The sequence below is a fragment of the Bos taurus genome, chromosome Y (genome assembly GCF_002263795.3).
Source record: "Bos taurus isolate L1 Dominette 01449 registration number 42190680 breed Hereford chromosome Y, ARS-UCD2.0, whole genome shotgun sequence".
Lineage (NCBI taxonomy): Eukaryota > Metazoa > Chordata > Mammalia > Artiodactyla > Bovidae > Bos > Bos taurus.
The window spans coordinates 2,903,798-2,928,834 of record NC_082638.1 but is presented as its reverse complement, the minus strand read 5'-3'; the positions used below and the strand labels follow the sequence as shown (position 1 = coordinate 2,928,834).

General features: G+C 41.4%; 1 protein-coding gene and 1 long non-coding RNA gene across 3 annotated transcripts in view; one reads left to right on the top strand and one right to left on the bottom strand.

Moving 5' to 3' along the window:
• The window catches only part of LOC132344372 (uncharacterized), a 151,753-nt gene that overhangs the window by 73,779 nt on the left and 52,937 nt on the right, over positions 1-25,037 (top strand). The gene's annotated exons all lie outside the window — the stretch shown is intronic.
• On the bottom strand, positions 4,387-10,206 carry BDA20 (major allergen BDA20). Of its 2 annotated transcripts, NM_174761.2 has the most exons (7): positions 9,838-9,936; positions 9,182-9,321; positions 8,923-8,993; positions 7,233-7,340; positions 6,148-6,249; positions 5,939-5,975; positions 4,387-4,600 (listed from the first exon to the last, which is right to left on the bottom strand). In NM_174761.2, exons 1-6 carry the CDS (start codon positions 9,916-9,918, stop codon positions 5,959-5,961), a joined length of 519 nt encoding a protein of 172 aa, NP_777186.1. In that variant the 5' UTR covers positions 9,919-9,936; the 3' UTR covers positions 4,387-4,600; positions 5,939-5,958. The 2 variants fall into 2 exon arrangements, with proteins under 2 accessions (NP_777186.1, XP_059739953.1); XM_059883970.1 differs by lacking the exon at positions 4,387-4,600 and having other exon boundaries at positions 5,939-6,249; positions 9,838-10,206.

Genomic DNA, 25,037 nt, shown 5'->3' with positions numbered 1-25,037 from the left:
TTCATATTTTTTTTTAATATTGAAATTGCAGTATAGTTGATGTCCAATATTTTCTGTTACAGGTGTAGCATATAGGTATTCATAATTTTATTTCTACCTTTAGAGCTATAAAATATTGGCTATTTTATTTCCTATGCTTTCCAATCCTTACTTTTAAAATAATCTTTGTATGTTATTATTTATTTTGTACTTTATAGCTCTTATTCCACTCCTTGTGTGTGTGTTACTGACTTCTTTCCCTCAGCAGATTCGTTTGAATAAACATCTATGTATTTTTGTCCGAGAAGGCAATGGCACCCCACTCCAGTACTCTTGCCTGGAAAATCCCATGGACGGAGGAGCCTGGTAGGCTGCAGTCCATGGGGTCGATAAGAGTCGGGCATGACTAAGTGACTTCACTTTCACTTTTCAGTTTCATGCATTGGAGAAGGAAATGGCAACCCACTCCAGTCTTCTTGCCTAGAGAATCCCAGGGACGGGGGAGCCTGGTGGGCTGCCATCTGTGGGGTCGTACAGAGTCAGACACGACTGAAGCAACTTAGCAATATTTTTGTAGACTCCTTCCCCATTGCCCCTACATAGTACCATCAGGATATATCCCACTTTTATCCATTCCAGTGTTGATGGATACGTGTTCATAGACATGATTTAGTAAGGAAGTGAGCCATCTTATCTCCTGGGTAGAGACTTAGGGGATCTCCATGTCTGGACTGCTGGATCTCCGTGCCTCTGATTTTCGATCCCTGCCAACAGGAGATGAGAATTTCCGTTGCTCCATCCTTGGCAGGACTCGGTATGGTCAGCTGTTTTTATGTCAGAGATTGTCATGAGTGCGTTAGTCTATGCAGTTTCAGGAGTATTTTCCATTTCCTCAATGAATAAACTGGGGTGATGGCCATTTGTCTGTTTCCTTTGTTAGGTGTGTCTGCAAGCTGTTTGTTTATTACTGTATGAATTATTTGTTTTTTATGAAGTTTGTAGGTTTTTAACATATTCTGGAGTCTCTTTTAGATGGAGATGTGCGAACATTTCCCCCCCCTCCCTTGCTGGCTTTACTTTTATTTCCTTAAGGTTGTCCCTCAAAGATGTAAATATTTTGATTGAGGCTTGGTTATGAACATTCTGTTCCCAGTGTGAGATCCTGCTTGGTGTATATTTTAATCAGTAATCGCCTAATCTTTGGTCACCGTGTCCACCTGTGTTTTGCCTCTGGAGTCTTTCTTGTTTTGGGTCTTAAATACACGTCTGTGAGTCTCTCTGCGTTAGTTGTAAAACGTGCAGCAATGAAAGAGTTGAAGTTATTTATTTTTTTGGTCACACGAGTTCCCAATTTCTCCAACAGTTTTCCTTATAAGGTTATTATTCTCTTCTGAATTTCCTTTGTAACTGTATCCAAAATCTATTTGTCTCTGTATTCCTGTCCCTTCTCCAGGAGCAGATTTGGTTCTGTTTTGGGGGCAGTGTTAAAGACAGTTAGAACATGATGGTCACATGAGTGGCCTTCAACAAGTTTGTGTCAAAAGCAAAGCATTCACGGTTCACATCTTGTGAAAACAGAATTTTCATTCATTCACGGATCATTAGAGTGGTGCGTGTTTCTGGTGATTTTCACAGAGCGTGTCTGAAAGAGCAAGACAGTTTTGCTACGTTTTGGAGCCAAAGGAAATAATCCTTGAATAAATGGTGGCTGCAGAATTCTCAACATAAGTAGATACTCAAACATAAGGGTTTAATTGACTTAAGTTCTACTGCTGGTTATATTTGTTTTTGGTATATTTTTTCCTGTTTATTTATAATTAGCCAAGGAGCTCCTGTGATTTAAAGAAGTTTGTAATGAACAGGATGTTGACTATGACAAATAGCATTGCACGTATATCTGTCAGTGGCTTAGAGCAGAACTTTTAAGTGTTTTTATCGCACACATGCAAACACAAATACGGGGTAAAATGAGTAACAGATGTATTAGTCAACTTGTATCTTATGTAAATCACAGTGGTGGTTTTTCTTTGACTCTACCTTCCTGTTCCTGATCTTCCTGCCAACTTTTAAGAGTTGGTATATCCACACTGATTAAAGTTAATTCACTTGTGATAGAGGATCCCTCTTCCCCAGGATTTGATATATTGTCAACTGGATGGAGATCCTTGAAAATAATTTTTCAGATAAAATTTTTTTAATGGTTCATATTTCCTACCTGGTTCCTAATGTTTTCATTATTCAAACGGCAACTGTTTCCCTGAGAATTTTTAAAAGTATTTTGGTGTCTCGCATCTGTGGGAGAGGGAGAGGGGGGATGATTTAGGAGAATGGCATTGAAATATGTATAATATCATATAAGAAATGAATCGCCAGTCCAGGTTCGATGCAAGATACAGGATGCTTGGGGCTGGTGCACTGGGATGACCCAGAGGGATGGTATGGGGAGGGAGGAGGGAGGGGGGTTCAGGATTGGGAACACGTGTACACCTGTGGCGGATTCATGTTGATGTATGGCAAAACCAATACAATATTGTAATTAGCCTCTAATTAAAATAAATAAATTTAAATTAAGAAAAAAAAGTATTAAGGTGGGTAACTCAGTGGTCATACTTCTTATAACTTCTGCTAAAGGTTTTTTTTTTTTTTTTTAATTTTACAACACACACTGGGTCTTACTTGCTGTGTTCTGCCTCTCCCTAGTGATGGGCTGAGGGCTTGTTGTTGTGATGGTTCTCTTGTTCAGACTCTGAATGAGCGGAGTTTGTGTAGTGCACGCCTTTGCCATCATACACACGTGGGATATTCCAGGATATAGATTCAGTGTGTGTTCCCTGCATTGCCAGGTGGATTCTAAACCACTGGACCCCTGGGGAAGTCCCTCTGCTCCGTTTGTTCTTTCTTCGTTTTAATTCTTGTTGTAGGTGGCTTTCTTGGGTGAGACCTGAGTGAGCAGTAGCTTCATTCTTCCCGGGGGCTATTAGTAGCTGCCCTCTGCACTGCTCTGGTAGCAATATTGACACCTTCCAACCTGGGGGGCTCATCTTTCAGGGTCATATGTGTTTGCCATTTTATACAGTTCATGGGGTTCCCACAGCGAGAATACTGGAGTGCTTAGCCACGCCCCACCTCCAGTGGATCACCTTCTGTCAGAACTCTTCACTATGACCCCTCTGTCTTGGGTGGCCCTACACGAAATGGCCCATAGCTTCCCTGAGTTATGCCAGCCCCTTCAGCATGCAAGGCAGTGATCCACGAAGGGAGTACAGCTTATTTGTCAACCCGCCATTGTTGCATTTTCCGTCAACAACTCAAGTCGACGGACACCAGTATCTTGATCTTGGACATCAGGCTGTGCTTGTAATATGCATTCAGAGTGCACGCAGCTTACAGTGAGCCCTGGCAGGGTCCGGGCCCAGTGCCCTATTCTGTCTTGCCTGTCACTTCACAGCCGCTCAGGTGCACCCAGCCTTCCACATCCTCATGAATCAACCAGAGGTCTCCAGAGTGGTCTAGGATGGTGTCATATTTTTCACCTCCCTTACGCATTTTTCCTGGTGTGTTGTCTGGTCCACTGGCATGACCTACAGGACACCCATGATGCTTCTTTTGCCCATCAGTTGGCACCAATCAATGACTATTACTTTGAAAAATATCTGATGAGCAACTTCTGTGCAGAGCTGTAGGTAACTCTGCACCTGCATTGCATCAGCATCAAAGTGTCTGCTTTTGGGGTTTGAGATGGAGAGTAGCCCCCACTGTAGTCGGACATCACAGACCCTGTGCTTTGTAAATACCATCACTGCCCTTTCTTTAGTAAACACTGTTCACTTTGGTTGTATGTGTGTGTGCTCAGTTCATAAATCGTGGCTGACTCTAGCGACTCCATGGACTGTAGCCTGCCAGACTCCTCTGTTCATAGATTCTCAAGGCAAGAATACTGGAGTGGGTTTCCATTACCTTCTTCAGGGCATCTTCTTGACCCAGGGATTGAATCTGCATCTCTTGCATCTCCTACATTGCTAGGTGTATTTTTTACTACCGTGCCCCCTGGAAGCCATGTAAGACTTCATTCTGCAACATCCTGACCGCCTCCTGCAACCCCACAGCAGATGAACACTGCTTGACACCATCATTGAGTTGCTTTCAGGTTCCACTTAGGACAGGTCAGAATAAGGTATCTGAAAACCAATCCCATTTCTCATGTGACAACTGATTGGAACCTCATTTCACCATATAAAACTACCTTCAGTGGTTTATTCTCTCATCTCACAGAAACACTGGCAGGATTCACACCATGCATGGTAAACAGAGTTATTTCCTCCTTCGTTGTACACTCAACTTTCTGCATGGTTGAATTTACAAGTTTTGAGTATTTGCAAATACAGAACCGTTGTTTACTACACATATGTGCTTTAATCAATTTATTGATCAGTTTAGGAATCCAGTAACATTAGCAAGAGCCAAGGACATTCATAGTTGGAAAGCCATGGGTTCAGGGTCATGATTTCCTGGGAGAGAAGAAATGATGATTTCGAGGAAAAGGTCTACCATCTTCATATGGATGATTGGGGCACATTCGTGCTTTCATGCTCCTCTATTCTTGCTTCGTTTTTTTTTTTTTTTTCTTTTTACATGAAAAAAAAGTAAAACATTGTTGAGCTGATTAGCATTAATATGATATTGTCTGGAGCATGATAGAAGCAGTTGCTGCTGGAAGCAGTGGGGAAATTTTCCTACAAGACCCATTTCACAGAAGTTCCTCTGTGTGTGTACCCCTGGGGGTTTTGTAGAATTACCACCTGGTGAAACTAGCTGTGAGCAGTCTGGTATCAGGTCTGCTATCGAGAGACACTAAGTTAGGTATTCACAGCTCTTTGAGATACAGGAGATGATATGCTGTGTGACCTGTGCCACTGACATCTTCTGTAGTCTCATTTATCATCATGCATGTTTTGTGGCTGTAAGCTCCTTCGTTCACAGAGGGATTCCCCAGCGATCATCATAACTCACAGCTCAGGCCTTCACACCACCTCCATTGTCCTTAAAGCATCTCACTGTGGCTTCTACATCAATGTCAGGATTTAGCTATTCTCATCCAAAGACTAAGGAAGCCCAACCCTTGGACACTTGGCAAGGTGAAGGGTTTTGTCATCCCATTCTTTTTTTTAAATTAATTTTTATTGAAATGTAGTTGATGTTCAGTGTTGTGTTAGATTCAGGTATAGAGCAAAGTGACTCATTTATATATTTGCTGCTGCTTTCTCGTTATCTTGTTCCCACTCTTCTGTGACAGTATGGACTGTAGCTTCCCAGATCCCTCTGTTAGTTGGAATTTCCTGTCAAGTATACTGGCATGGGGTGCCATTTCCTATTTGAAGGATCTTCTGACCCAGGGATAAATTCACATTTCCTGTGTCTCCTGCATTGGCAGGCAGATTCTGGAACTCTGAGTCATCTGGGAAGCCCTCACTTACATATATGTGTAGGTAAATGTATCCCTTTTTTCATTCGTCTTCTTAAAAGTTATTGGAAGACGCTCAGTATACTTCCCTATTCTCTCTAGTTGGTCTCTGTTGTTTATTTTATATATTTTAGTGTGTATCTGCTCATCTCAAACTTGGAATTTACCGCTTGCCTGCTTCCCCTTTGGTAACCGTTAATTTTGTCTGTGTTTGAGTCTGTCTCTGTGTTTTATTGGTTCAATCGAATCATATTTTAGAGTCCACACGGAAGTGATGGCATATGATATTTGCCTTTCTCTTTCTGAGTAACTTTACTTAGTAGCCGCATCTCTAACTCCATTCATGTTGCTGCAAATGGCATTTTTCATTCTTTTTCTTGGCTGAGTAGTATTCCATTGTATATGTATCCCATTCTTAAAGCAGTAGAACCCCCCTCCCCCAAAGTGTTAACCTCCTGAGGAAAAAAAATGTGTTGTATGCGTCATATTTCTACTCACCCAACCGCTCTGCACTGTTCTTATGGAGGACAATTGTCTGTGAAAGAGAATGCATAAGAGGGAAAATGACCATTGACATGCCTATATTTCAAAGCTGTATTATTTCAATACAGCTCTTATTAAAGATATCTCTGCCAATAGGTAGTTTGAACGGAAGGTTCTAGTGATGTGTTTTCATTTCGGAAACCTGTCACCGTCTGGGGCTTTACCTGTTTTGATGAGATTTTCTATATTTTCATTTGGAACCCCCCTCTCACTGTTCAGCTGCTGATACTTCTCAAGTTCTTCTGGAGTGAAACTGGTTCCTTTGGCTGGATTTCATAGCAGACAGGGCAGAAGAGGTGTGTGTTAGAATCCGTTATGGGTGGTAGAGAGTCACCTGACTCCTAACTGTAGTGATCGGGAAGTCTCACCAACACCGCTGCCTTCCACCATCACCTAAAGCCTGCTCTCCAGACAGTTATTTACAGAGATGCCCGAGTGTACACACAGGTCTTCAGATGTGTCCATGGGGGTAGAGTCCACATAGTTAGCACGTTATCACATTCCAGCTCAGAGAACTACTCAGGGAACTACTAGTCATTCAGCTGAGACCTTAAACATCCCCCTGTGAGATGCAATCTTTCATGGGACATCAAAGAAGGTCATGGCAGGTCTGAGACTCAGACTTTCTTCCAACTCCATCTCTTCCTGTCCACTTTGTCTACATTCTAGAAGTGCATCCCTGGGGTTTTCATGAACCCTTATGAAATGAATGGGTGTGGGAATAATGGGGAAGTTTCAAAACCACACTAATCCTAGTGAGATGGAACGGGACCCTGTGTTCCTTGCCCACCCTGTCTTTGGCCTGCCTTTTGACTGTGAAATATTTAAGTCAAAGAATAAGTTTAATCAGAGAAATGAGAATGTGGAAAAGCAAAGGAAAACAGTCAAAAGAGACCAAGTAATAATAATGTAGTCATAAAGTAAAGACAAGGACCTGTAGTTCCTCCCAAAGGACAATAGATACTGCTCTGCATCATAGCCTGTGAGCTGTGTGTTAACACATGGACTGTAGCCCACCAGGCTCCTCTGTCCATGGGGATTTTCTAGGCAAGAATACTGGAGTGGGTTGTTATGCCCTCCTTCATGGGATCTTCCCTACCCAGGGATCAAACCCAGGTCTCCCACACTGGGTGTGGGTTCTTTACCATCTGAGCCACCAGTGAAGCCCTATCATAAGGTGTCTGTACCTCTCTCCTTAGTGTAAAAGTACTGATCATAGGAGCTCATCTACATAAGCTACAGTACTTACCAAGGCCTTCAGTCATTTTTGTGATCCTCTCCCCATCATAATTTTCAACATAAGTTACCAGCATGTTTTCTGACACATGAATCACTTCCAAAGTATTGGTACCGTAAACTGTGACAGAAAAAAAAAAATCAAGCCTCAGTATGATGAACTTCTTTCCTTTTCAGTTGAACATGTTTTATTCTTCTCACGCTCTCTATTGTCTGTTTTCCCTCTGATGGTAAACTCTGTCTCAATGACATTTCTAGTGGTGTATTGTTAGAATCTTTAAGAGAGCGAGTGAAGTAGGAGATCTCTTTCCACACCCCCCCTCTCCTGAAGATCATCGAGACTTTCAGTCTTCTAGCACTCTATGGATGATGGCAAAGTTGCTTGTTGCAACTATAGTATATTTTGAACCTTAGCCATCTCGTACCCGCTCACAAGAGCTGACTGTTATACTTTCAGAAATTTTGTGACCCAATTTGCAAGTACAATCATGGTTAGAAAGCAAGTCTAAAAAATTAGATGAACCTTAGTAAAATGAAAGTTACTACATAATCCAGAGTTATTTCCTAGCCTAAGAGCTAACAAAAGAGGTACAAGATACAAGTAACTGCCTCATGTTGGACATATATACTCTTTAACGATTGCAGATTAGATCCTGTGGCTGCATGTCCACATTCGAAATTAAAATAGTTGCATCAGACCAAGATTAGAGTGCTCTCTTGTATATGTTCTCAATGAAAATGAAACATTGGATCACTTAATGTAATGTCACAGTGTTGATATTAATATTTGAGGATCATTTCTTGTTATTTTCAGCTACAGAGATAGAAATCTGTGAGTGTTGCTTTCAACTTATGCATTGATATTACATTTGAGAAATATTTCTTGTTATTTCAAACTGTAGGGATAGAAGTCTATGCTAAACTCACCTTCAAGGTATGTAAAAATTCGTTGAAATTTTCGCTCTTGTTTCAAAGCGAAGTGAAAATCAGCCAGTCATGTCTGACGTCCGTGAACCTCGGCCTGTCACCCATCAGACTCCCCTGTCCGTGGGATTCTCCAGGCAAGAATACTAGAGTGGGTAGTCATTTCCATCTCCAGGGTACTTCCCAACCCAGGGATAAAACCTGGGTCTCCTACACTGCAGAGCTCTTGTTTTAGCTGTTCTCATTTTGGGGCCTTAAATTAATCATGTCCTACTTATTGTACTTACTAATAAAGAAATTTAATATTTAAGAAATTTCTTCATTTTAAGCAAATTTGATCATGTAGATGAAATAAAAGATAGAAACAACTTTGAAAGAGTCTTTGTAATCTTAAGATAGTAATATATATATGTATATATGTGTATGTATATGTGTGTGTGTATGTGTGTGTGTGTGTGTGTGTGTGTGTGTGTATATATATATATATATAATCTTATGTGCTTCACCACTCCCAGGGAACATGTATAGTCACCGTTCTGTGGCTTTTTCTCAGAGACCATCAATGGCCACATTCCACCCTTGAACCTCATGCTGGTGTTGTGGGACAGAATTAATTCCTGAAAACTTAAATGGCTTTTCCAAGATTGCATTGGTAATGAGTAGAGGAAGCAGTCCACCCATCCAGACATCTGGTTGTCTTTGATGGAACCGAGGTTATCCAGCTGAACACGTTGCATGGTTTTGGGAAGACAGCCCATCGGAAAAGCTGGAATACTCACATTCTAGGACGTACACATATCCTTCTTGTCTCTTTGCCACTTCTGTGAGCAACAGGCATGTGCCCTGGTCCCTGAAAAACCAACAGACAAGACATTCCTTCTCACCATCTATTTCCCAGTGCTTGAGGACACCCTTGAATAGAGTTCGCACCCTCAACTTCACAGCCATTACCCACACCCTTCACTGCATGTTGGAGCCCGGACCCCATCTCCAGAGTCAGCAGTCTCCTTGCTTTCCATTAAGGAGGATTGTGCTTACTTGAGATAAAATGTAATGGAGAGGGATTCACAGTCATTGATACATTCAATCCGACGATAGTAATTCCTCAGTGGGCCTCCTTCCACAATCTTATCCTTGTTATCTGCAGCTGCGTAAATGATGCGCCACTCTCCTGGAATCTAAGAAGGAAGGTCTCCTTAAGCATCAGTCAATATCTCTTTTGCTTACTTACCAGTACACAGCACCACCTTTGCTTCTGCGTTTCACACAGAAGAGAAGTAAATTCAACCTCATTAAGCAGAGTTCTACCCCCTATCTTGTTGAATACCATGTCATGAATTCATGATTCCTATTCGAGCAGAAAGCATAGAATTCAGGGTTTTTTTTTTTAAATAAAACATGTCATGATTGGCCATGACTCTCTGAATGATAGCATATTAAATTCGTTTTTTTTTTTTTTTTTTAGCCTATAGACTAATAAGATGAAGAAAAAATAAAAAGACCGGATAGACAAATGGTTGTATTTTTATCAGGTAGTTACATGGACCCCGGTATGTATACAATCTGTTCATACATATAAATGAGTTTATCTCTTACATCTACACAAAAACAACCACACACACACACACACACACACACACTCACACACACTCAAACAAGCAAGACCTTCTAGGAGATGACCTCATTCTGCATACCTTTGAGGGGTCTATCTCAGCTGGAGTTTCCTGGGCAGTGCAAACCAGTCCAAAGAGGAGAGTCAGGAACACGGCCTTCATCTTGGGATTCTCGTAGTCCTATTAGGAAGCTGAGCCTATCCCAGCTGTTGGAGAGGTTGTGAATTGGTTGCACTTTTTAAAGGATACGTCTCTTGGCAGAATACACGATCATCAAACAATGGTTAATCATCCGATGTGGCTACATAGACGTCATCTTCCCATATCCTGGATGGCAGCTGAGCTTTTTTTGTGGTTTTCTGTGGTTCTTATACAGATATTTATTTTTAGAGAAGTTGAAGTGGATCTGGACATTAAGTCTTAAGAGTAAATCAGAAATCACAGAACACTTGAGGTATTTCCAGGACAGTGTTTATATTCTTGTCCATCATCCAAGAGTCCAGGACACATATCCTCAACCTCTGTGTTATTTCTTTCACATTGAAGAGGTCTATTTAAGCTTAATTTCTAAAAGTACAGATGACACTGTCCGGTTTAAGAAGATAAATATGAGTTGTCTCTACAAGGAATCAGTTATCAGGGCCTTCCTCAGAAGGGTCTGCATTTTTTTATATTGAAATTGAAATATAGTTGATGTACAGTATTTTTTGTTACAGGTATACCATATAGTGGAGAAGGAAATGGCAACCCACTCCAGTATCCTTGCCTGGAGAATCCCATAGACAGAGGAGCCTGGTGGGCTACAGTCCACGGGGTCACAAAGAGTCAGACACGACTGAGCGACTTCACTTTCACTTTATACCATATAGGTATTCATAATTTTATTGCTCCTTTTGAAGTTACAAGTACATAGGCTTTTTTATTGCCCATGTTGTACAGTATATATTTATACATTATTTATTTTAACATGGTAGTTTCTACCTCTTATTCCACTCCTCCTGTCTGAACCTACCACTTTCCTTCACCCCACTGGTCACGACTGGTTTCTTCTCTGTATCTTTTTTTGTTATGTTCTGGAGTTTGTTTCATTTTTTATTTTGCACATGTAAGTGGAATGCAACACTTTGGCTATCCATTCTTTTATTTTTTCTTCATCTTATTTTTCTGTAGGTTTATAAAAAACGTAATTATCATTCACAGAGTCATGAACTGTCACAGTCGTTTGCCATGATATCATACAGTACTTGTCTTTCTCCATCTGACTTAATTCACTTAGCATAATACCCTAATGTCCATCCACATTGCTCTAAACTTCACATATTAATGGTTGCCAAGTATTCCACTGATTTGTGTATGGATATACACAGGTACGTCTGTGTGTATATACATACATAGATGTTCAAGCTGAATTTAGAAAAGGCAGAGGAACAAGAAATCAAATTGCCAACATTTGATCATCCAGACGGCAAGTGGGATCCAGAAAAGCATCTGTGTATGTGGGTTAGTTGCTCAGTCGTGTCTGACTCTTTGTGACCCCACAGACTGTAGCCCACCAGGCTTCTCTGTCCATGGAATTCTCCAGCCAAGAATACTGGAGTGGATTGCCATTCCCTTTGCCAGAAGAACTTCCCAACCCAGGGATTGATCTCTGGTCTCCTGCATTGCAGGAAGGTTCTTTACTGTTTGAGCTACAGGTAGTAAGTCCATCTACTTCTGCTTTATTGACTATGCCAAAGACTTTGACTATGTGGATCACAACAAAATGTGGAAAATTCTTCAAGAGATGGGAATACCAGACCACCTGTCCTGCCTCTGGAGAAATCTGTATGCAGGTCAAGAAGCAACAGTTAGAACCAGACGTAGAACAACAGACTGATTGCAAGTTGGGAAAGGAGTACGTCAAGGCTGTATATTGTCACCCTGCTGATTTATCTTACATGCAGTGTACATTATGTGAAAACCTGGGCTGGATGAACCACAAACTGGAATCCAGATTGCCGGGAGAAATATCAATAACCTCAGATATGGAGAAGACACCACACATATGGCAGAAAATGAGAGAAACTAAAGAGCCTCTTGATGAAGGTGAAAGAGAAGAGTAAAAAACCTGTCTTAAAACTCAACCTTCAAAAAACTAAGATCACAGCATCTGGTCCCAACACATCATGGCAAATAGAGGGGAAACAATGGAAACAGTGAGAGACTTTATTTTCTTGGGCTCCAAAATCACTGCAGATGGTGACTGCAGCCATGAAATTAAAAGACGCTTGCTCTTTGGAAGAAAAAGCTATGACCAAGCTAGACAGCATATTGAAAAGCACAGACATTACTTTGCCAACAAAGGTCTGTCTACTAAGAGCTATGGTTTTTCCAGTAGTCATGTATAGATGTGAGAGTTGGACCATAGAGATGGCTGAGCACTGAAGAATTGATGCTTTTGAACTGTGGTGCTGGAGAAGACTCTTGAGAGTCCCTTGGCCTGCAAGGGGATCCAACCAGTCAAACCTAAGGGAAATTAGTCCTGAATATACATTGGAAGAACTGATGTTGAGGGTGAAACTCTAATAATTTGGCCACCTGATGTGAAGAACTGATTCATTGGAAGAGACCCTAATGCTGGGAAAGATTGAAGGTGGGAGAGAAGGGGATGACAGACGATGGCATCGCCAACTCAATGGACATGAGTTTGAGCAAACTCCAGGAGATGATGAAGACTGGGAAGCCTGGCTAGTTGCAATCCATGGTGCTGCAAAGAGTCGGATATGACTGAGCGACTGAACTGAATTATTGCATATACTTCCTATGCTTCTTTGAGCTTCCCAGGTGGTGCTAGTCGTAAAGAACCCACCTGCCAATGCAAGACATGAGTGCAGATTCCATCCTTGTGTTGGGAAGATCCCCTGGAGAAGGAAATAGCAGCCAAATTCAGTGTTCTTACCTGGAGAGTCTCATGGAAACAGGAGTCTAGCGGGCTACCGTCCCTGGGGTCACAAGTGTTGGACATGACTTAGTGACTAAACCATCATCACCATGGTTTCCTTATATATTTTATCTAATTTTAATGAAACATTTTCAACAGGAGCCAGTTTTCATCTTGTACCCCACTCAGGGATCCCTCCCAAATTTGTCTCTCCAATTTAATTTTTCCTTTAGGTTATAAGCTACAGTCAGTGCAGTGTCTGAGATTTCTGCCTTACATGCAGCCCCTGACCCTGAGATCCAGCTTCTTTCAACCATCCTCCTGCCTGTTGATGCATTAGGCAAACTAGATTAAAGAACCTATGGGCAGCCACTCTCTAAATGACACTGTCTTGGGCAGTTTGCTCCCAGGATGACACCAGCACTATGATGATCATCAGTTCACTTCAGTCGCTCAGTCATGTCCGACTCTCTGCGACCCCATGGACTGCAGCATGCCAGGCCTCCCTGTCCATCACCAACTCTGGGAGTTTATTGAAACCCATGTCCATTGAGTCGGTGATACTTTCCAACCATCTCATCCTCTGTTGTCCCCTTCTTCTCCTGCCCTTAATCTTTCCCAGCATCAGGGTCTTTTGAGATGAGTCAGCTTATCGCATCAGGTGGCCAAAGTATTGGAGTTTCAGCTTCAGCATCAGTTCCTCAAATGAACATTTAGGACTGATTTCCTTTAGGATGGACTGGTTGGATTTCCTTGCAGTCCAAGGGACTCTCAAGAGTCTTTTCCAACACCACAGTTCAAAACCATCAGTTCTTCAGCACTCAGGTTTATTTTTAGTCCAACTTTCACATACATACATAACTACTGGAAAAACCATAGCCTTGACTAGACAGACAGTTGGCGAAGTAATGTCTCTGCTTTTTAATATGCTGTGTAAGTTCAGTTCAGTTCAGTTGCTCATTTGTGTCCGACTCTTTGAGACTCCATGAATTGCAGCATGCCAGGCCTCCCTGTCCATCACCAACTCCCGGAGTTTACTCACAATCATGTCCATTGAGTCGATGATGGCATCCAGCCATCTCATCCTCTGTCGTCCTCTTCTCCTCCTGCCCCCCAATCCCTCCCAGCATCAGGGTCTTTTCCAATGAGTCAACTCTTTGCAGGAGGTGTCCAAAGTATTGGAGTTTCACCTTTAGCATCAGTCCTTCCAATGAACACCCAGGACTGATCTTCTTTAGGATGGACTGGTTGGATCACCTTGCAGTCCAAGGGCCTCTCAAGAGTCTTCTCCAACACCATAGTTCAAAAGCATCAATTCTTTGGTGCTCAGCCTTCTTCACAGTCCAACTCACATCCATACATGACCACTGGAAAAACCATAGCCTCGACTAGACCGACGTTTTTTGGCAAAGTAATGTCTCTGCTTTTTAGTATGCTATATAGGTTGGTCATAACTTTCCTTCCAAGGAGTAAGCGTCTTTTAATTTCATGGCTGCAGTTACCATCTGCAGTGATTTTGGAGCCCAGAAAAATAAAGTCAGCCACTGTTACCACTGTATCCCCATCTATTTTCCATGAAGTGATGGGACCAGATGCCATGATCTTAGTTTTATGAATGTTGAGCATCTTCTTTTAGGATTTGAAATAGCTCAACTGGAATTCCATCACCTCCACTGGTTTTATTCATAGTGATGTTTCCTAAATCCTACTTGACTTCACATTCCCAGTTGTCTGGCTCTAGGTGAGTGATCACACCATCGTGATTATCTGGGACTACATGGGAAATAGATGGGGAAACAGTGTCAGACTTTATTTTTTTGGACTCCAAAATCACTGCAGATGGTAACTGAAGCCATGAAATTAAAAGACGCTTACTCCTTGGAAGGAAAGTTATGACCAACCTAGATAGCATATTCAAAAGGAGAGACATTACTTTGCCAACAAAGGTTCGTCTAGTCAAGGCTATGGTTTTTCCAGTGGTCATGTATGGATGTGAGAGTTGGACTGTGAAGAAGGCTGAGCGCCAAAGAATTGATGCTTTTGAACTGTGGTGGTGGAGAAGACTCTTGAGAGTCCCTTGGACTGCAAGGAGATCCAACCAGTCCATTCTGAAGGAGACCAGCCCTGGGATTTCTTTGGAAGGAATGATGCTAAAGCTGAAACTCCAGTACTTTGGCCACCTCATGTGAAGAGTTGACTCATTGGAAGAGACTCTGATGCTGGGAAGGATTGGGGGCAGGAGGAAAAGGGGACGACAGAGGATGAGATGGCTGGATGGCATCACTGACTGGATGGACGTGAGTCTGGGTGAACTCCGGGAGTTGGTGATGGACAGGGAGGCTTGGTGGGCTGCAATTCATGGGGTTGCAAAGAGTTGGACACAACTAAGCAACTGAACTGAACTGAACTGAAGATCTTTTTTGTACAGTTCTTCTGTGTATTCTTGGCAAGTCATCTTAAAATCTTCTGCTTGTGTTGGGTCCATATCATTTCTGCCTTTATTGAGCCCATGTTTGCATGAAATGTTCCCTTAGTATCTCTAATTTTCTTGAAGAGATCTCTAGTCTTTCCCATTCTACTGTTTTCCTCCATTTCTTTACATTGATCATTGAGGAAGGCTTTCTTATCTCTTCTTGCTATTCTTTGGAACTCTGCATTCAAATGGGTATATCTTTCCTCTTCTCCTTTGCTTTAGGCTTCTCTTCTTTTCACAGCTATTTGTAAGGCTTCCTCAGACAGCCATTTTGCTTTTTTGCATTTCTTTTTCTTGAGAATGGTCTTGCCTCCTGTCTCCTGTACAATGTCACAGACCTCGTCCATTGTTCATCAGGCACTCTGTCTGTCTCATCTAGTCCCTTAAATGTATTTCTCACTTCCCCTGTATAATCATAAGGGATTTGATTTATCTCATACCTGAATGGTCTAGTGGTTTTCCCTACTTTCTTCATTTTAAGTCTGAATTTGGCAATAAGGAGTTCATGATCTGAGCCAGAGTCCTCTCCCAGTCTTATTTTTGCTGACTGTATAGAACTTCTCCATCTTTGGTTGCAAAGAATATAGTCAATCTGATATTGTTGTTGACCATCTGGTGATGTCCATGTGTCGAGTCTTCTGTTGTGTTGTTGGAAGAGGGTGTTTGCTATGACCAGTACATTCTCTTGGCAGAACTCTATTAGCCTTTGCCCTGATTCATTCCATATTCCAAGGCCAAATTTGCCTGTTACTCCAGGTGTTTCTTGACTTCCTACTTTTGCATTCCAGTCCCCCATAATGAAAAGGAGATCTTTTGGGGATGTTAATTCTTGAAGGTCTTTTAGGTCTTCTTTGAACTGTTCAACTTCAGCCTCTTCAGCATTACAGGTTGGTGCATAGACTTGGATTACCATGAATTTGAATGGTTTGCCTTGGAAACGAACAGAAATCATTTTGTTGTTTTTGAACTGCATCCAAGTACTTCATTTACAACTCTCTTGTTGACGATGATGGCTACTCAATTTCTTCTAAGATGGCAAGACAGCAGGTCGGGCAAGTTCGCACTTAGAATCAAACCCTGTTCCTGCCAGAGACTCTCAGAGGGCCCAAACAAACCTTGTGCTCACCAGGACCCAGACATCCCACCGAGACTTAGACAGAACTGTATTTGAGCATCTCCTGTGGAGGTACATGTCAGCTGTGGTCCACCGCAGGGACAGGGGCTCTGGGTGTGGCTGTGGCATAAATCCTCTTGGAGGAGGTCGCCATTAACCCCACTATAGAGAAGCCAGAACTTACAAAGACTGGGAAATAGACTCAGAGGATACAATAGAATCTTGTTCACCAGGACCAAGGAGAAATGAACAGTGACCCCACAGGAGACTTGCCTGTGGGTGTCTGGGAGTCTCTGGGGAAGGCATGAGTCAGTGTTGGCCTGCTGCAGGGTTGGGAGCATAGACTGTAGCAGTGCATGCCTGGGATCTTTTAAGGGAGTTTACCATTACCTTCATTACCTCCACCATAGTTTGAGTGAAGTGAAGTGAAGCCAGTCAGTCATATCTGACTGTTTGGGACCCCATGGACTATAGCCCACCAGGCTCCTCAGTCCATGGAATTTTCCAGGCAGGCGTACTGGTGTGGGTTGCCGTTTCCTTCTCCAGGGGATCTTCCCGACCCAGGGATCGAACCTCGGTCTCCAGCATTGCAGGCCGATTATTTACCATCTGAGCCACCAGGGAAGCCACCATAGTTTGGCCCGTGGGTTCGGCAGTGGTCAGCCACAGGGTCAGGGACTCTGGGTATGGGTGTGGCATTAATCCTCTTGGAGGAGGTCGCCATTAACCCCACAATAGAGAAGACAAAACTTACATAGGACTAGGAAATAGACTCAGAGGACACAACAGAACCTTGTGCACCGGGACTCAAGAGAAATGAACATTGACTCCATAGGAGACATGCCTGTGGGTGTCTGGGAGTCTCTGGCAACGGTGTGGGTCAGTGTTGGCCTGCTGCAGGGTTGGGGGCATGGACTGTAGCAGTGCATACGTGGGATCTTTTGAGGGAGGTCACCATTTTCTTCATTATCTCCACCACAGTTTGGCCCCAGGTAAATAGCATGGAGGGAACACAGCTCCACCCATCAACAGAAACTGGATAAAAGGTTCACTGAGCATGCCCCCCCCCCATCAGAACAAGACCCAGGATCCCCCTCAGTCAGTCTCTCCCATCAGGAAGCTTACCCTTCTCCATCAGAGGGCAGACAAACTGAAAACCATCATCACAGAAAACTAACCAATCTAGTCGCATGGACCACAGCCTTGTCTAACTCAATGTAACTATGAGCCACGGTGTGTAGGGCCATCCAAGACGGACGGATCATGGTGGAGAGTTCTGACAAAATGTGGTCTACTGGAGAAAAGTGAAAGTGAAGTTGCTCAGTTGTGTCTGACTCTTTGCGACCCCATGGACTGTAGCCTACCAGGCTCCTCCCTCCATGGGATTCTCCAGGCAAGAGTAGTGGAATGAGTTGCCATTTGGCAAACCACTTCAGTATTCCTGCCTTGAGAACCCCATGAACAGTATGAAAAGGCAAAAAGATATGACACTGAAAGCTGAACTCCCCAGGTTGGTAGGTGCCCAATTTATGCTACTGGAGATCATATTTATGCTACTGGAGATTAGTGGAGAAATAACTCCAGAAAGAATGAAGAGATGGAGCCAAAGCAAAACCAACACCCAGTTGTGGATGTGACTGGTGATGGAAGTAAGGTTTGATGCTGTAAAGAGCAATATTGCGTAGGAACCTGGAATGTTAGGTCCATGAATCAAGTCCAATTGGAAGTGGTCAAACGAGATGGCAAGAGTGAACATTGACATTTGAGGAATCAATGAAGTAAAATGCACTGGAATGGGTGAATTTAACTCAGATGACCATTATGTCTACCACTGTGGGCCAGAATCCCTTAGTAGAAGAAATGATGATCGTGGTAATAAAAAAGTAAATGCATGGATCCTGATTAGAGCTGTAAAATACAGAAATTGAACTAGACCTGTGTTACTGAACTGAACTCTATAGCTGAACTGAAAGAAGAGTTTTTAAAACTCTTGGTTGAGATGTAACTGATACACAACAAAAACTCACATATTTCTGATTGTACAGTTGATAAACTTCGGATGAATAGAGCTGTGAAAGCTTTTCCCGGTTAGTATCTGTGTATATCTTTCAGCTTCAAAACTATCCTTGGGCTCCCTGGTCATACTTACTCCTGCCCTTTTCAACCACCTCCCCCAGCCCAGACTTGGGAACCCACTCCTCAGTTTTCTGGCACAATAGGTTAATTGATATTCTTTAGAATTTTTCAAACATTGAATCTGTGTGTGTGTTTCTGGCTTATTTCCCTCAGCGTGTACGTTTGAGTAAATACCTGTATTTTTGTATTCCCATTGGCCCCGCATAGTGTCTTCAGGGTATGTCCCACTCTTATTCTTTGCAGTGTTGATGGATACATGCTCATAGACAGGTTTTCTAAGGAACTAAGCTGCTCGTCTGCTGGGTCGTCACGTAGAGGTGGAACTGCTGGGTCTCAGTGCATCCTGCGTCTTGATTCCTGCCAGCGGGAGACGAGGATTGCCGTTGCTGTGTCCTTGCCAGCGTTCAGTGTGCCCAGCTGTGTTCAGTTTAGATGGTATGATAAGTGTGTGGTGGAATGCAGCTACAGGTGAGATTTCCATTTCCTGAATGAATACAGAGGGGCGGCTGCCACTTGTCAATTCTCTTTGTGAAGTGTCTCTGCAAGTCATTTGTTCATTCCTGAGTTTATTAAGGTTTTATTTTTTATGAAGTTTGTAGGTTTTTAAGATATTCTGGATATGAGTCCCTTTTCAGATAGTGATGTGCCAATATCTTTTCCCCCTGTTGCTGGCTTCTCTTCTGCTTCCTTAAGGCTGTCAATATTTTGATTGAGGCTTGGTGATTAACATTGTGCTCCCAGTGTGGGATCCTGCTTGGTGCTTATCCTAATCAGTAACCGTCTAAACTTTGGCCACAGAGTATCCACGTGCGTTTTACCTCTAGAGTCTTTCTTGCTTTCTGTCTTACACAGGTGTGTGAGTCTCTCTGTGTTAGTTGTAAAACATGTAGCAATGCATGGGATGAAGTGATTATTATTATTAACATTTTTGTCATGTGTATTTCCAGTTTCTCCAACAGTTTTCCCTATACGGTATTTTTACTGAATTTCCTTTATTACTGTATCCAAAATCTATTTGTCTGTATATTCCTGTCCCTTTCCCAGGAGCAGATTTGGCTGTGTTTTGGTTTGTATTTCCCCACTCTAGATTCCTTCCTTTGGGCAATGTAAAGACAGTCAGAGGATGAAGGTCATATGACTAGCCTTCAGCAAGTCTGTGTCAAAAGCAAAATGTTCTTGGTTCACAGATGAGGTGAAGTCGCTCAGTCGTGTCCCACTCTTTGTGACCGCATGGACTGTAGCCTACCAGGCTGCTGCCTTCATGGGATTCTCTAGGCAAGAGCACTGGAGTGGGTTGCCATTTGTTAAAATAGTATTTTCATCCATTTATGGATCTTAGAGTATTGTATGTATGTTTTGATTTTCACAAAGAGTGCCTGAAATAGCAAGACGTTAGTTTTGCTACATTTTGGAGCCAAAAGAAATAATCCTGGAGTAAATGCTGCCTGCAGAGTTTTCAACAGAAGTAGAGATTTGCTTTCAAACATAAGGCTTTAATTGACTTAAGTTCTACTTTCTTTCTTTTTGTATGTGCTTTTCTGTTTACTGTATTATCTGAAGAGCTCATGTGATTTAAAGAAAGAGGTAATGACCAGCATGGTGACTGTGATTAGTAGGATTGCACATATACCAGTCAGTTCATTCAGAATTTTAAGTGTTTTTATCTCTAATATACATAGGCACATAGACACATGGGCTGACTACGTGAGGAGACAGATGTGTTATTTAACTTGTGTCTCATGTAAATCACCAGTGACATTCTTTCTCTGACACTACCTTCCTGCTCCTTAACTCCCTGGAAAGTCCTAAGAGTTCATATATCCAATGGATTAAGTGATTAAACTTAATCCACTTGTGATAGAGGATCCCTCTTCCCAGGGCTTCCCTGGCGGCTCAGAGGTTAAAGCGTCTGCCTGCGATGTGGGAGACCTCGGTTTGATCCCTGGGTCGGGAAGATCCCCTGGAGAAGGAAATGGTAACCCACTCCAGTATTCTTGCCTGGAGAATCCCGTGGACAGAGGAGCCTGGCAGGCTACAGTCCACGGGGTCGCAAAGAGTTGGACATGACTGAGCGACTTCACTTAACTTCACTTCAATTGGATAAAGTTCCTTGAAAGTAATTTTTCAGATAAAACATTTTTTTTTCATTTTTTAAAAAATTTTATTTTATTTTAAATTTTACATAATTGTATTAGTTTTGCCAAATATCAAAATGAATTCGCCACAGGTATACATGTGTTCCCCATCCTGAACCCTCCTCCCTCCTCCCTCCCCATACCATCCCTCTGGGTCGTCCCAGTGCACTAGCCCCAAGCATCCAGTATCATGCATCGAACCTGGACTGGCAACTCGTTTCTTACATGATATTTTACATGTTTCAATGTCATTCTGCCAAATCTTCCCACCCTCTCCCTCTCCCACAGAGTCCAAAAGACTGTTCTATACATCAGTGTCTCTTTTGCAGTCTCGTACACAGGGTTATTGTTACCATCTTTCTAAATTCCATATATATGGGTTAGTATACTGTATTTATGTTTTTCCTTCTGGCTTACTTCACTCTGTATAATAGGCTCCAGTTTCATCCACCTCATTAGAACTTATTCAAATGTATTCTTTTTAATGGCTGAGTAATACTCCATTGTGTATATGTACCACAGCTTTCTTATCCATTCATCTGCTGATGGACATCTAGGTTGCTTCCATGTCCTGGCTATTATAAACAGTGCTGCGATGAACATTGGGGTACACGTGTCTCTTTCCCTTCTGGTTTCCTTGGTGTGTATGCCCAGCAGTGGGATTGCTGGATCATAAGGCAGTTCTATTTCCAGTTTTTTAAGGAATCTCCACACTGTTCTCCATAGTGGCTGTACTAGTTTGCATTCCCACCACCAGTGTAAGAGGGTTCCCTTTTCTCCACACCCTCTCCAGCATTTATTGCTTGTAGACTTTTGGATCGCAGCCATTCTGACTGGTATGAAATGGTACCTCATAGTGGTTTTGATTTGCATTTCTCTGATAATGAGTGATGTTGAGCATCTTTTCATGTGTTTGTTAGCCATCTGTATGTCTTCTTTGGAGAAATGTCTATTTAGTTCTTTGGCGCATTTTTTGATTGGGTCGTTTATTTTTTCTGGAGTTGAGCTGTAGGAGTTGCTTGTATATTTTTGAGATTAGTTGTTTGTCAGTTGCTTCATTTGCTATTATTTTCTCCCATTCTGAAGGCTGTCTTTTCAGCTTGCTAATAGTTTCCTTTGATGTGCAGAAGCTTTTAAGGTTAATTAGGTCCCATTTGTTTATTTTTGATTTTATTTGCAGTATTCTGGGAGGTGGGTCATAGAGGATGCTGCTGTGATGTATGTCAGGGAGTGTTTTGCCTATGTTCTCCTCTAGGAGTTTTTTAGTTTCTGGTCTTACGTTTAGATCTTTAATCCATTTTGAGTTTATTTTTGTGTATGGTGTTAGAAAGTGGTCTAGTTTCATTCTTTTACAAGTGGTTGACCAGATTTCCCAGCACCACTTGTTAAAGAGATTGTCTTTAAAAGATAAGGTGCCCATATGTGCGTGGATTTATCTCTGGGCTTTCTATTTTATTCCATTGATCAGTATTTCTGTCTTTGTGCCAGTACCATACTGTCTTGATAACTGTGGCTTTGTAGTAGAGCCTGAAGTCAGGTAGGTTGATTCCTCCAGTTCCATTCTTCTTTCTCAAGATCGCTTTGGCTATTCGAGGTTTTTTGTATTTCCATACAAATTGTGAAATTATTTGTTCTAGCTCTGTGAAGAATACCGTTGGTAGCTTGATAGGGATTGTGTTGAATCTATAAATTGCTTTGGGTAATATACTCATTTTTACTATATTGATTCTTCCAATCCATGAACATGGTATATTTCTCCATCTATTAGTGTCCTCTTTGATTTCTTTCACCAGTGTTTTATAACTTTCTACATATAGGTCTTTAGTTTCTTTAGGTAGATATATTCCTAAGTATTTTATTCTTTCCGTTGCAATGGTGAATGGAATTGTTTCCTTAATTTCTCTTTCTGTTTTCTCATTATTAGTGTATAGGAATGCAAGGGATTTCTGTGTATTGATTTTATATCCTGCAACTTTACTATAGTCATTGATTATTTCTAGTAATTTTCTGGTGGAATCTTTAGGGTTTTCTATGTAGAGGCTCATGTCATCTGCAAATAGTGAGAGTTTTACTTCTTCTTTTCCAATTTGGATTCCTTTTCTTTCTTTTTCTTCTCTGATTGCTGTGGCCAAAACTTCCAAAACTATGTTGAATAGTAATGGTGAAAGTGGGCACCCTTGTCTTGTTCCTGACTTTAGAGGAAATGCTTTCAATTTTTCACCATTGAGGATAATGTTAGCTGTGGGTTTGTCATATATAGCTTTTATTATGTTGAGGTATGTTCCTTCTATTCCTGCTTTCTGGAGAGTTTTTATCATAAATGGATGTTGAATTTTGTCAAAGGCTTTCTCTGCATCTATTGAGATAATCATATGGTTTTTATTTTTCAATTTGTTAATGTGGTGTATTACATTGATTGATTTGTGGATATTGAAGAATCCTTGCATCCCTGGGATAAAGCCCACTTGATCATGGTGTATGATCTTTTTAATGTGTTGTTGGATTCTGATTGCTAGAATTTTGTTAAGGATTTTTACATCTATGTTCATCAGTGATATTGGCCTGTAGTTTTCTTTTTTTGTGGGATCTTTGTCAGGTTTTGGTATTAGGGTGATGGTGGCCTCATAGAATGAATTTGGAAGTTTACCTTCCTCTGCAATTTTTTGGAAGAGTTTGAGCAGGATAGGTGTTAGCTGTTCTTTAAATTTTTGGTAGAATTCAGCTGTGAAGCCGTCTGGACCTGGGCTTTTGTTTGCTGGAAGATTTTTGATTACAGTTTCAATTTCTGTGCTTGTGATGGGTCTGTTAAGATTTTCTGTTTCTTCCTGGTAGAGTTTTGGAAAGTTGTACTTTTCTAAGAATTTGTCCATTTCTTCCACGTTGTCCATTTTATTGGCATATAATTGTTGATAGTAGTCTCTTATGATCCTTTGTATTTCTGTGTTGTCTGTTGTGATCTCTCCATTTTCATTTTGATTTTGTTGATTTGATTTTTCTCCCTTTGTTTCTTGATGAGTCTGGCTAATGTTCTGTCAATTTTATTTATCCTTTCAAACAACCAGCTTTTTGTTTTGTTGATTTTTGCTATGGTCTCTTTTGTTTCTTTTGCATTTATTTCTGCTCTAATTTTTAAGATTTCTTTCCTTCTGCTAACTCTGGGGTTCTTCATTTCTTCCTTTTCTAGTTGCTTTAGGTGTAGAGTTAGGTTATTTATTTGACTTTTTTCTTGTTTCTTGAGGTGTGCCTGTATTGCTATGGACTTTCCCCTTAGGACTGCTTTTAAAGTGTCCCACAGGTTTTGGGTTGTTGTGTTTTCATTTTCATTCGTTTCTATGCAAATTTTGATTTCTTTTTTGATTTCTTCTGTGGTTTGTTGGTTATTCAGCAGCGTGTTGTTCAGCCTCCATATGTTGGAATTTTTAATAGTTTTTCTCCTGTAATTGAGATCTAATCTTACTGCATTGTGGTCAGAAAAAATGCTTGGAATGATTTCTTTTTTTTTTTTTTAATTTACCAAGGCTAGCTTTATGGCTCAGGATGTGATCTATCCTGGAGAAGGTTCCATGTGCGCTTGAGAAAAAGGTGAAATTCATTGTTTTGGGATGAAATGTCGTATAGATATCTAGGTCTAACTGGTCTATTGTATCGTTTAAAGTTTGTGTTTCCTTGTTAATTTTCTGTTTAGTTGATCTATGCATAGGTGTAAGTGGGGTATTAAAGTCTCCCACTATTATTGTGTTATTGTTAATTTCTCCTTTCATACTTGTTAGCATTTGTCTTACGTACTGTGGTGCTCCCGTGTTGGGTGCATATATATTTATAATTGTTATATCTTCTTCTTGGATTGATCCTTTGATCATTATGTACTGACCTTCTTTGTCTTTTCACAGCCTTTGTTTTAAAGTCTATTTTATCTGATATGAGTATTGCTACTCCTGCTTTCTTTTGGTCCCTATTTGCATGGAAAATCTTTTTCCAGCCCTTCACTTTCAGTCTGTATGTGTCCCCTGTTTTGAGGTGGGTCTCTTGTAGACAACATATGTAGGGGTCTTGTTTTTGTATCCATTCAGCCAGTCTTTGTCTTTTGGTTGGGGCATTCAACCCATTTACGTTTAAGGTAATTACTGAGAATTATGATCCCGTTGCCATTTACTTTATTGTTTTGGGTTCAATTTTATACACTGTTTCCTGTCTAGAGAATATCCTTTAGTATTTGTTGGAGAGCTGGTTTGGTGGTGCTGAATTCTCTCAGCTTTTGCTTGTCTGAAAAGCTTTTGATTTCTCCTTCATACTTGAATGAGATCCTTGCTGGGTACAATAATCTGGGCTGTAGGTTATTTTCTTTCACCACTTTAAGTATGTCTTGCCATTCCCTCCTGGCTTGAAGAGTTTCTATTGAAAGATGAGCTGTTATCCTTATGGGAATTCCCTTGGGTGTTATTTTTTTTTTTCCCCCCTTGGGTGTTATTTGTTGTTTTTCCCTTGCTGCTTTGAATATTTGTT